This window comes from Oncorhynchus kisutch, unplaced genomic scaffold, assembly GCF_002021735.2.
Source record: "Oncorhynchus kisutch isolate 150728-3 unplaced genomic scaffold, Okis_V2 Okis07a-Okis12b_hom, whole genome shotgun sequence".
Lineage (NCBI taxonomy): Eukaryota > Metazoa > Chordata > Actinopteri > Salmoniformes > Salmonidae > Oncorhynchus > Oncorhynchus kisutch.
In genome coordinates, this window is record NW_022261984.1 from 10,653,234 (window position 1) to 10,665,733 (window position 12,500).

Here is a 12,500-nt window from a genome sequence, read left to right on the forward strand (position 1 = left end):
ACCAAGGCTGTTGAGACTGCCGATAAGAATATGGTGATTGGCAGAGTCGAAAGCCTTGGCCAGGTCGATGAATATGGTGATTGACAGAGTGGAAAGCCTTGGCAAGGTCGATGAAGACGGCTGCACAGTACTGTCTTGTATCAATGGCAGTTGTGATATCGTTTATGTCCTTGAGCGTGGCTTGAGGTGCACCCCTGACTAGCTCGGAAACCGGATTGCACAGTGGAGAAGGTACGGTGGGATTCTCAAAATGGTCAGTGACCTGTTTGTTAACTTGGCTTTGGAAGACTTTAGGAAGGCAGGAGATTACTCTGTCTGTACGTACTGTCTGTACTGAACCGGTAGAAAGTGAGACAAACCCCAGTGTTTCCTAAAATACTGACTGCAGGAACCAAACTGGCTGAGTAATCTGCTTACCTGACCTAACCAATAAAGCTCTGAGCTCGCGAGAGAGAGACAGAGACACAGACACACACAGAGAGAGAGAGAGAGAGAGAGAGAGAGAGAGAGAGAGAGAGAGACAGAGACACACACACAGAGAGAGAGAGAGAGAGAGAGAGACAGAGAGAGAGAGAGAGATACACAGAGAGACAGAGAGAGAGAGAGAGAGATACACAGAGAGACACACAGAGAGAGAGAGAGAGAGAGAGAGAGAGAGAGAGAGAGAGAGAGAATAACAAAAGTGGTACTAGGGGTCATGGACAAACAGAATTTGTATACATGGATGTCTGTCTACAGTAGACTTAAGGTCATGTTGTCAAACTCAGCATGTGTCTGTTTCCTCCTCTTCCTATAGGCTTACTGTTATAATAGCAGCCAATAGGAAGTCTGTAGCAGTAAACAGTATAATGTGTCTGTTTGCTCCTCTTCCTATAGGCTTACTGTTATAATAGCAGCCAATAGGAAGTCTGTAGCAGTAAACAGTATAATGTGTCTGTGAGTCCTCAGGGTTAATGTTGTAGTAGGCTGAATCTAAGCTACATAGACCCCATAGACCTGTTACACATTAGACTGACTACAGTATACTACCTCTATACCTCCTACCTGTTAGACAGACTGACTACTACCTCTATATCTCCTACCTGTTAGACAGACTGACTACTACCTCTATATCTCCTAACTGTTAGACAGACTGACTACTACCTCTATATCTCCTACCTGTTAGACAGACTGACTACTACCTCTATATCTCCTACCTGTTAGACAGACTGACTACTACCTCTATATCTCCTACCTGTTAGACAGACTGACTACTACCTCTATATCTCCTACCTGTTAGACAGACTGACTACTACCTCTATATCTCCTACCTGTTAGACAGACTGACTACTACCTCTATATCTCCTACCTGTTAGACAGACTGACTACTAACTCTATATCTCCTACCTGTTAGACAGACTGACTACTACCTCTATAACTCCTACCTGTTAGACAGACTGACTACTACCTCTATATCTCCTCTGCTCTCGTCTCTTGTAAAACACGGAACTGGATTAGATTAGCTGTTTAGATAGGATGGACCAAAGACATGGATTGGACTTCGGTTTACACAACATCACGATCACAGTTGGATGGATGGATATTCTGTGGTCGACATTGACACACCTGTCAGCAAAACAGAGATATTTAAATTGCCCCCCCTCCTTCTCCTCTCTCTCCCAGGAGAAGAAGTCAGTACCGAAGTCTGTTTCCCTCAACACGGGTCTCTCCACGGCCATGTCTCTGGGCCTGAGGACCATCTCCCATAGCGACTCCTATACCTGGGCCCAGAACAACAGCAGCAGCAGTAGTGGAGGAGGTGGAGGAGGAGGAGGAGGAGGAGGTAGCCCCCCTGCTAAACCCTTCCTACCTCTGCAGAACTACGGAGGCAGTCTCAGTGCTCTCAACACAAACACAGAAAGCAACGCCGTGACCAATAAGATACAGTGTATGACTCAGGTAAGGGTGTGGGTTATATCATATCCTATTCTGGTCTAGTGCTGATCTAGGATCAGTTTTTTGCTTTTTAGTTCATAATGAATAAGATACCTGTACTCTCGCACACTGACTCGGTATTGGTGCCCCCTGTATATAGCCTCCACACTGACTCGGTACTGGTCCCCCTGTATATAACCTCCACAATGACTCAGTACTGGTACCCCCTGTATATAACCTCCACACTGACTCGGTACTGGTACCCCCTGTATATAACCTCCACACTGACTCGGTACAGGTACCCCCTGTAAATAACCTCCACACTGACTCGGTACTGGTACCCCCTGTATATAACCTCCACACTGACTCAGTACTGGTACCCCCTGTATATAACCTCCACACTGACTCGGTACTGGTACCCCCTGTATATAGCCTCCACACTGACTTGGTACTGGTACCCCCTGTATATAACCTCCACACTGACTCGGTACTGGTACCCCCTGTATATAATCTCCACACTGACTCGGTACTGGTACCCCCTGTATATAACCTCCACATTGACTCGGTACTGGTACCCCCTGTATATAACCTCCACACTGACTCGGTACTGGTACCCCCTGTATATAACCTCCACACTGACTCGGTACTGGTACCCCCTGTATATAACCTCCACACTGACTCGGTACTGGTACCCCCTGTATATAACCTCCACACTGACTCGGTACTGGTGCCCCCTGTATATAACCTCCACACTGACTCGGTACTGGTGCCCCCTGTATATAACCTCCACTCTGACTCGGTACTGGTGCCCCCTGTATATAACCTCCACACTGACTCTGTACTGGTGCCCCCTGTATATAACCTCCACACTGACTCGGTACTGGTGCCCCCTGTATATAGCCTCCACACTGACTCGGTACTGGTGCCCCTGTATATAACCTCCACACTGACTCGGTACTGGTGCCCCCTGTATATAGCCTCCACACTGACTCGGTACTGGTACCCCCTGTATATAACCTCCACACTGACTCGGTACTGGTACCCCCTGTATATAGCCTCCACATTGACTCGGTACTGGTACCCCCTGTATATAACCTCCACACTGACTCGGTACTGGTGCCCCCTGTATATAACCTCCACTCTGACTCGGTACTGGTGCCCCCTGTATATAGCCTCCACACTGACTCTATACTGGTGCCCCCTGTATATAACCTCCACACTGACTCGGTACTGGTACCCCCTGTATATAACCTCCACACTGACTCGGTACTGGTACCCCCTGTATATAACCTCCACACTGACTCGGTACTGGTTCCCCGTGTATATAACCTCCACTCTGACTCGGTACTGGTGCCCCCTGTATATAACCTCCACACTGACTCGGTACTGGTGCCCCCTGTATATAACCTCCACTCTGACTCGGTACTGGTGCCCCCTGTATATAGCCTCCACATTGACTCGGTACTGGTACCCCCTGTATATAACCTCCACACTGACTCGGTACTGGTACCCCCTGTATATAACCTCCACACTGACTCGGTACTGGTACCCCCTGTATATAACCTCCACACTGACTCGGTACTGGTTCCCCGTGTATATAACCTCCACTCTGACTCGGTACTGGTGCCCCCTGTATATAACCTCCACACTGACTCGGTACTGGTGCCCCCTGTATATAACCTCCACTCTGACTCGGTACTGGTGCCCCCTGTATATAACCTCCACACTGACTCGGTACTGGTTCCCCCTGTATATAGCCTCCACACTGACTCGGTACTCGGTATTTTAGTCAACTTGGTAATTATTTTCTTAACTCTTCTTGAACTGCACTGTTGGTTAAGGGCTTGTAAGTAAAGCATTTCACGGTAAGGTCTATAATTGTTGTATTTGGTGCGTGTGACAAATACAGTTTGATTTGATTTTATGGACAGATCGTAGATCAGCTATTATACTCTGAGATGCTTTGTGGATACGGGCAAAGAGGTACCTTTTCACCTCACATTTTTTGTCCAATCCCACCACTGTGACACCAGGTTGCGTTTTCTTGAAGTGTTACAGTACGAGTGCTGATCTAGGATCAGTCCCCCCCCCCCCCCCCCCCCGTTCATGTCGTCTGATTCATCAGGATCTGAAAGGGGCAATTGATCCGAGATCAGCTGACATTACTGTTCTCCTCTCCTGTTGTTCTCCTCTCCTGTTGTTTCAGCAGGTCTAATTAGCTGACATTACTGTTCTCCTCTCCTGTTGTTCTCCTCTCCTGTTGTTTCAGCAGGTCTAATCAGCTGACATTAGTGTTCTCCTCTCCTGTTGTTTCAGCAGGTCTAATTAGCTGACATTACTATTCTCCTCTCCTGTTGTTCTCCTCTCCTGTTGTTTCAGCAGGTCTAATCAGCTGACATTAGTGTTCTCCTCTCCTGTTGTTTCAGCAGGTCTAATTAGCTGACATTAGTGTCCTTCTTTTCCCAGTTATGTACGCCTCCACGAATCTCCAGGACCTTATCGATGGGAAGGAACCTGTCGTATATCGCCAACGAGGTGGGTTCCCATGTCTTACATACTTTACAACGAGGTGAGTCCCCATGTCTTACATACTTTACAACGAGGTGAGTTCCCATGTCTAACATACTTTAGAATGAGGTGAGTTCCTGTGTCTTACATACTTTACAACAAGGTGAGTTCCCGTGTCTTACATACTTTACAACGAGGTGAGTCCCCATGTCTAACATACTTTACAACGAGGTGAGTCCCCATGTCTTACATACTTTACAACGAGGTGAGTCCCCATGTCTAACATTCTATACAACGAGGTGAGTTCCCCGTGTCTAACATACTTTACAACGAGGTGTGTTCCCAATTCTAACATACTTTACAACGAGGTGAGTTCCCATGTCTAACATACTTTACAACGAGGTGCGTCCCCGTGTCTAACATACTTTACAACGAGGTGTGTTCCCAATTCTAACATACTTTACAACGAGGTGAGTTCCCATGTCTTACATACTTTACAACGAGGTGAGTTCCCATGTCTTACATACTTTACAACAAGGTGAGTTCCCATGTCTAACATACTATACAACGAGGTGAGTTCCCCGTGTCTAACATACTTTACAACGAGGTGTGTTCCCAATTCTAACATACTTTACAACGAGGTGAGTTCCCATGTCTAACATACTTTACAACAAGGTGAGTTCCCAATTCTAACATACTTTACAACAAGGTGAGTTCCCATGTCTTACATACTTTACAACAAGGTGAGTTCCCATGTCTAACATACTTTACAACAAGGTGAGTTCCCATGTCTAACATACTTTACAACAAGGTGAGTTCCCCATGTCTTACATACTTTACAACGAGGTGAGTTCCCAATTCTAACATACTTTACAACAAGGTGAGTTCCCATGTCTTACATACTTTACAACAAGGTGAGTTCCCAATTCTAACATACTTTACAACGAGGTGAGTTCCCATGTCTAACATACTTTACAACAAGGTGAGTTCCCAATTCTAACATACTTTACAACAAGGTGAGTTCCCATGTCTTACATACTTTACAACAAGGTGAGTTCCCATGTCTAACATACTTTACAACAAGGTGAGTTCCCATGTCTAACATACTTTACAACAAGGTGAGTTCCCCATGTCTTACATACTTTACAACGAGGTGAGTTCCCAATTCTAACATACTTTACAACAAGGTGAGTTCCCATGTCTTACATACTTTACAACAAGGTGAGTTCCCAATTCTAACATACTTTACAACGAGGTGAGTTCCCATGTCTAACATACTTTACAACAAGGTGAGTTCCCAATTCTAACATACTTTACAACAAGGTGAGTTCCCATGTCTTACATACTTTACAACAAGGTGAGTTCCCATGTCTAACATACTTTACAACAAGGTGAGTTCCCATGTCTAACATACTTTACAACAAGGTGAGTTCCCCATGTCTTACATACTTTACAACGAGGTGAGTTCCCATGTCTTACAGTAAATTAGGAAAACCTGTCTGTGTGTGTAGTTGAACATCTCTGTCTCTCTATGTCTGTCTGTCTCTCTTTCTTTCTCTCTCCCCTCTCTCTCTCTTTCTTTCTCTCTCCCCTCTCTCTCTCTTTCTCTCTCTCTCTTTCTTTCTCTCTCCCCTTTCTCTCTCTGTCTCTCCCTCCATCTCTCTCCCTCTCAGAAGCGTCACATAGAGTTGATAGAGCTGGAGAACGATGGGAAGGGGCTGGGCTTCGGCATTGTAGGGGGTCGATCCTCTGGAGTCCTGGTCAAAACCATCCTACCAAGTGGCCCTGCTGGACTGGTATGTCAGTCAATCAATCAATACAATATCAACTTAGTTTGATCAGCCTAAGTGAAATGTGACAAAGTCACACTGCTGGATAATATAGACATGAAACACACCGTAGGTTCAAACACATTTTGACTTTGCCAGTGTCACCTTTAACCCCGCTGTGTACGACAACCATCCACTTGTGAATTGTCTTTAAATTACTGAGTTAGCTTTTAAAAAATGTTAATTTGCGAGGTCGCCATGTCAAAGTAGAACACACAACAATCTGTAAAAGTGATGTAACATCCCTCCCCTCCCAGGACAAGCGTCTGCGCAGCGGGGACCACATCCTGCGTATCGGGGACACAGACCTGGCGGGCATGGGCAACGAGGAAGTGGCTCACGTTCTCCGCAACGCAGGGTCAAGGGTCAAACTGATGATTGCTAGGGACGTCGCGGTCTCCACGGGAACCAACGACCTCTCCCTCTCCTCGCCCCCACTCCCTCTCCTCGCCCAGCAACAACAGAGGGTGGCCAGGATGGGCAAACAGGTATGTGTGGAGGGGAGAGGTGGGTGATGTTGTTGGTCCAGGATGGGCAAACAGGTATGTGTGGAGGGGAGAGGTGGGTGATGTTGTTGGTCCAGGATGGGCAGACAGGTATGTGTGGAGGGGAGAGGTGGGTGATGTTGTTGGTCCAGGATGGACAGACAGGTATGTGTGGAGGGGAGAGGTGGGTGATGTTGTTGGTCCAGGATGGACAGACAGGTATGTGTGGAGGGGAGAGGTGGGTGATGTTGTTGGTCCAGGACAAGTCCTCAGTGATGTGGACACTCGTGACTCTCTCTACCTGCAGTCCCGTTGATTTGGACCGGGGCCTGTTCCTTCCTCTGCTTCCTGAAGTCAACAATCAACTCCTTTGTTTTGCTTTGAAGTTGAGGGAGAGGTTGTTGTCATGGCACCACAATGCCAACTCACTTACCTCCTCCCTATAGGCTGAATTGGCGTTGTTGGTTACAACCGTGGTGTCGTTAGCAAACTTGATGATGGAGTTGGTGTCGTGCAAAGCCAAACGGTCGTACGTGAACAGGGAGAAGGACTGAGGACACACCCCTGGGGGGCCCCTGTGTTAAGAGTCAGCGTATATCTCCATAGTTACACATTTCTCCCTGTGTTGTGTATTGTGTTCCGTATCTCCATAGTAACACATTTCTCCCTGTGTTGTGTATTGTGTTCCATATCTCCATAGTAACACCTCTCCCTGTGTTGTGTATTGCAGCTGTGTGATGTGGAGGAGGACTCTGAGTACAGTGTCCAGTTCAGTAAGAACAACAGGGGCCTCGGATTCACTGTCACCAGCTCCATAGGGGAGCAGAACTCTGGGGTGCAGGTGAAGAGCATCGTGAAGGGCAGTGCTGTGGACCAAGCCAGTCAGATACACATCGGAGACAAGATCTTAGCTGTGAGAACTCTCTCTCTCTCTCTCTTTGTCTCTCTCTGTTTCTGTCTCTCTCTCTCTCTCTCTCTGTCTCTCTCTGTTTCTGTCTCTCTCTCTCTGTCTCTCTCTCTCTCTCTCTGTCTCTCTCTCTGTCCCTCTCTGTCTCTCTGTCTCTCTGTCTCTCTCTCTCTCTCTCTCTCTCTCTCTCTCTCTCTCTCTCTCTCTCCCTCTCTCTCTCTCTGTCTCTCTCTGTCTCTGTCTCTCTCTGTGTCCCTCTCTCTCTCTGTCTCTCTCTCTCTCTCTCTCTCTCTCTCTCTCTCTCTCTCTCTGTCCCTCTCTCTCTCTCTCTCTCTCTGTCCCTCTCTCTCTCTCTCTGTCTCTCTCTCTCTCTCTGTCTCTCTCTCTCTCTCTCTCTCTCTCTCTCTCTCTCTCTCTCTCTCTGTCTCTCTCTCTCTCTCTCTGTCTCTCTCTCTCTCTCTCTCTCTCTCTCTCTCTCTCTCTCTCTCTCTCTCTCTCTCTCTCTGTCTCTCTGTTGTCTCTCTGTCTCTTTGTCTCTCTGTCTCTTTGTCTCTCTCTCTCTCTGTCTCTCTCTCTGTCTCTCTCTCTGTCTCTCTCTCTCTCTCTCTCTCTCTCTCTCTCTCTCTCTCTCTGTCTCTCTGTTGTCTCTCTGTCTCTCTCTCTCTGTCCCTCTCTCTCTCTCTCTCTGTCTCTCTCTCTCTCTCTCTCTCTCTCTCTCTCTCTCTCTCTCTCTCTGTCTCTCTCTCTGTCCCTCTCTCTCTCTCTCTCTCTCTCTCTCTCTCTCTCTCTCTCTCTCTCTCTCTCTCTGTCTCTCTCTCTCTCTCTCTGTCTCTCTCTCTCTCTCTCTGTCTCTCTCTCTCTCTCTCTGTCTCTCTCTCTCTCTCTCTGTCTCTCTCTCTCTCTCTCTCTCTCTCTCTCTCTCTCTCTCTGTCTCTCTGTTGTCTCTCTGTCTCTTTGTCTCTCTGTCTCTTTGTCTCTCTCTCTCTGTCTCTCTCTCTGTCTCTCTGTCTCTCTCTCTCTCTCTCTCTCTCTCTCTCTCTCTCCTCTCTCTCTCTCTCTCTCTCTCTCTCTCTGTCTCTCTCTCTCTCTCTCTCTCTGTCTCTCTCTCTCTCTCTCTCTCTCTCTCTTCTCTCTCTCTCTCTCTCTCTCTCTCTCTCTCTCTCTCTCTCTCTCTCTCTCTCTCTCTGTCCCTCTCTCTCTCTCTGTCTCTCTCTCTGTCTCTCTCTCTCTCTGTCTCTGTCTCTCTCTCTCTCTCTCTCTCTCTGTCTCTCTCTCTCGCTCTCACTCTCGCTCTCTCTCTCCTCCTCCCTCACCCCTTCTCCACCTCTCTGTATTCTCTCTTCAGGTGGATGGTGTAAGCCTGCAGGGCTGCAGTGAGCAGAGAGCCCTGGAGGTCCTCAGGAAGACAGGCCAGATAGTCAAACTGAGGCTGATGAGGAGGGCCTCTAGGATGGGTAAAACCATGAAGTATCCCGCTCCTCCCCTGGAGCCCTACGTCGTCACCCGTACAGAGACTGGGAAACATGACAAGACAGACCAGACTGGTGTCATCAACAGAGGTCAACTATTAATAGAGACCTTTTATATCAACAGAGGTCACAAAAGTGCTTAAAGATGATTACACCAGACCATAAACCCAGACATTCATTCAATGACTGTAGCATCCCGCTGGCTACAGAGACGTCAATTCAACATCTATTCCATGTTGATGCAACGTTGTCATTTAATTGAAAACCAACGTTGATTCAACCAGTGTGTGTCTAGTGGGATTACATCTACTTTTTGATGTCTTCATACACAAGTTACAAACGTACATTGTTAACTCTGTGTGTGTGTGTGTGTGTGTGTCTCTGTGTGTGTGTGTGTGTGTGTGTGTGTGTGTGTGTGTGTGTGTGTGTGTGTGTGTGTATGTGTGTGTATGTGTGTGTGTGTGTGTGTGTGTGTATGTGTGTGGTGTGTGTGTGTGTGTTTGGGCCACAGGAAAACAAATGTCTCTGCGTGAGATGTCCAGAAGAGCCAGTATGATGTACTCTGAACAACGACTAGACGCCAGAACCGGTACATATTATGCACGTGTGTGTGTGTGTGTGTGTGTGTGTGTGTGTGTGCTCGCTCCTATTCTTTGTCCTCTGCTGTCAAATGTTCAGTCAACTCATTCAGCTGATTTCAGATAATTTCTTGACCTCCCTTTGGTTTATATTGAGCTGTTTGAGTTCTTTACAGGATGTTACTGTAAATCAACTCTGATTACTGGAAGGCTGTTAGAGGTAGTTCTTTACAGGATGTTACTGTAAATCAACTCTGATTACTGGAAGGCTGTTAGAGGTAGTTCTTTACAGGAGGTTACTGTAAATCAACTCTGATTACTGGAAGGCTGTTAGAGGTAGTTCTCTACAGGATGTTACTGTAAATCAACTCTGAGTACTGGAAAGGCTGTTAGAGGTAGTTCTCTACAGGATGTTACTGTAAATCAACTCTGATTACTGGAAGGCTGTTAGAGGTAGTTCTTTACAGGATGTTACTGTAAATCAACTCTGATTACTGGAAGGCTGTTAGAGGTAGTTCTTTACAGGAGGTTACTGTAAATCAACTCTGATTACTGGAAGGCTGTTAGAGGTAGTTCTTTACAGGAGGTTACTGTAAACCAACTCTGATTACTGGAAGGCTGTTAGAGGTAGTTCTTTACAGGATGTTACTGTAAACCAACTCTGATTACTGGAAGGCTGTTAGAGGTAGTTCTTTACAGGAGGTTACTGTAAACCAACTCTGATTACTGGAAGCCTGTTAGAGATAGTTCTTTACAGGAGGTTACTGTAAACCAACTCTGATTACTGGAAGGCTGTTAGAGGTAGTTCTTTACAGGATGTTACTGTAAATCAACTCTGATTACTGGAAGGCTGTTAGAGGTAGTTCTTTACAGGATGTTACTGTAAATCAACTCTGATTACTGGAAGGCTGTTAGAGGTAGTTCTCTACAGGATGTTACTGTAAATCAACTCTGATTACTGGAAGGCTGTTAGAGGTAGTTCTTTACAGGAGGTTACTGTAAATCAACTCTGATTACTGGAAGGCTGTTAGAGGTAGTTCTTTACAGGAGGTTACTGTAAATCAACTCTGATTACTGGAAAGGCTGTTAGAGGTAGTTCTCTACAGGATGTTACTGTAAATCAACTCTGATTACTGGAAGGCTGTTAGAGGTAGTTCTTTACAGGAGGTTACTGTAAACCAACTCTGATTACTGGAAGGCTGTTAGAGGTAGTTCTTTACAGGAGGTTACTGTAAACCAACTCTGATTACTGGAAAGGCTGTTAGAGGTAGTTCTCTACAGGATGATACTGTAAATCAACTCTGATTACTGGAAGGCTGTTAAGAGGTAGTTCTTTACAGGAGGTTACTGTAAACCAACTCTGATTACTGGAAAGGCTGTTAGAGGTAGTTCTCTACAGGATGTTACTGTAAATCAACTCTGATTACTGGAAGCCTGTTAGAGGTAGTTCTTTACAGGAGGTTACTGTAAACCAACTCTGATTACTGGAAGGCTGTTAGAGGTAGTTTTTTACAGGATGTTACTGTAAATCAACTCTGATTACTGGAAGCCTGTTAGAGGTAGTTCTTTACAGGAGGTTACTGTAAACCAACTCTGATTACTGGAAGGCTGTTAGAGGTAGTTCTCTACAGGATGTTACTGTAAACCAACTCTGATTACTGGAAGGCTGTTTAGAGGTAGTTCTTTACAGGATGTTACTGTAAATCAACTCTGATTACTGGAAGGCTGTTAGAGGTAGTTCTTTACAGGATGTTACTGTAAACCAACTCTGATTACTGGAAGGCTGTTAGAGGTAGTTCTTTACAGGAGGTTACTGTAAATCAACTCTGATTACTGGAAAGGCTGTTAGAGGTAGTTCTCTACAGGAGGTTACTGTAAATCAACTCTGATTACTGGAAGGCTGTTAGAGGTAGTTCTCTACAGGAGGTTACTGTAAATCAACTCTGATTACTGGAAGGCTGTTAGAGGTAGTTCTTTACAGGAGGTTACTGTAAATCAACTCTGATTACTGGAAAGGCTGTTAGAGGTAGTTCTCTACAGGAGGTTACTGTAAATCAACTCTGATTACTGGAAGCCTGTTAGAGGTAGTTCTCTACAGGATGTTACTGTAAATCAACTCTGATTACTGGAAGGCTGTTAGAGGTAGTTCTCTACAGGATGTTACTGTAAATCAACTCTGATTACTGGAAGGCTGTTAGAGATAGTTCTTTACAGGATGTTACTGTAAATCAACTCTGATTACTGGAAGGCTGTTAGAGGTAGTTCTTTACAGGATGTTACTGTAAATCAACTCTGATTACTGGAAGCCTGTTAGAGGTAGTTCTTTACAGGATGTTACTGTAAATCAACTCTGATTACTGGAAGGCTGTTAGAGGTAGTTCTCTACAGGATGTTACTGTAAATCAACTCTGATTACTGGAAGCCTGTTAGAGATAGTTCTTTACAGGAGGTTACTGTAAACCAACTCTGATTACTGGAAGGCTGTTAGAGGTAGTTCTCTACAGGATGTTACTGTAAATCAACTCTGATTACTGGAAGCCTGTTAGAGGTAGTTCTTTACAGGAGGTTACTGTAAACCAACTCTGATTACTGGAAGGCTGTTAGAGGTAGTTCTCTACAGGATGTTACTGTAAACCAACTCTGATTACTGGAAGGCTGTTAGAGGTAGTTCTTTACAGGATGTTACTGTAAATCAACTCTGATTACTGGAAGGCTGTTAGAGGTAGTTCTTTACAGGATGTTACTGTAAACCAACTCTGATTACTGGAAGGCTGTTAGAGGTAGTTCTTTACAGGAGGTTACTGTAAATC

The 12,500-nt window shown here is 45.6% G+C and overlaps 1 protein-coding gene across 1 annotated transcript in view; it reads left to right on the forward strand.

Annotated features, from left to right (window-relative positions):
* The window catches only part of LOC116360074 (multiple PDZ domain protein-like), an 86,493-nt gene that overhangs the window by 21,049 nt on the left and 52,944 nt on the right, over positions 1–12,500 (forward strand). The window contains exons 4-10 of the mRNA XM_031814588.1: positions 1,663–1,938; positions 4,381–4,449; positions 6,096–6,218; positions 6,509–6,739; positions 7,467–7,649; positions 8,989–9,202; positions 9,624–9,701. Coding sequence (XP_031670448.1) covers positions 1,663–1,938; positions 4,381–4,449; positions 6,096–6,218; positions 6,509–6,739; positions 7,467–7,649; positions 8,989–9,202; positions 9,624–9,701 — 1,174 coding nt within the window. The remainder of the gene's footprint in view (positions 1–1,662; positions 1,939–4,380; positions 4,450–6,095; positions 6,219–6,508; positions 6,740–7,466; positions 7,650–8,988; positions 9,203–9,623; positions 9,702–12,500) is intronic.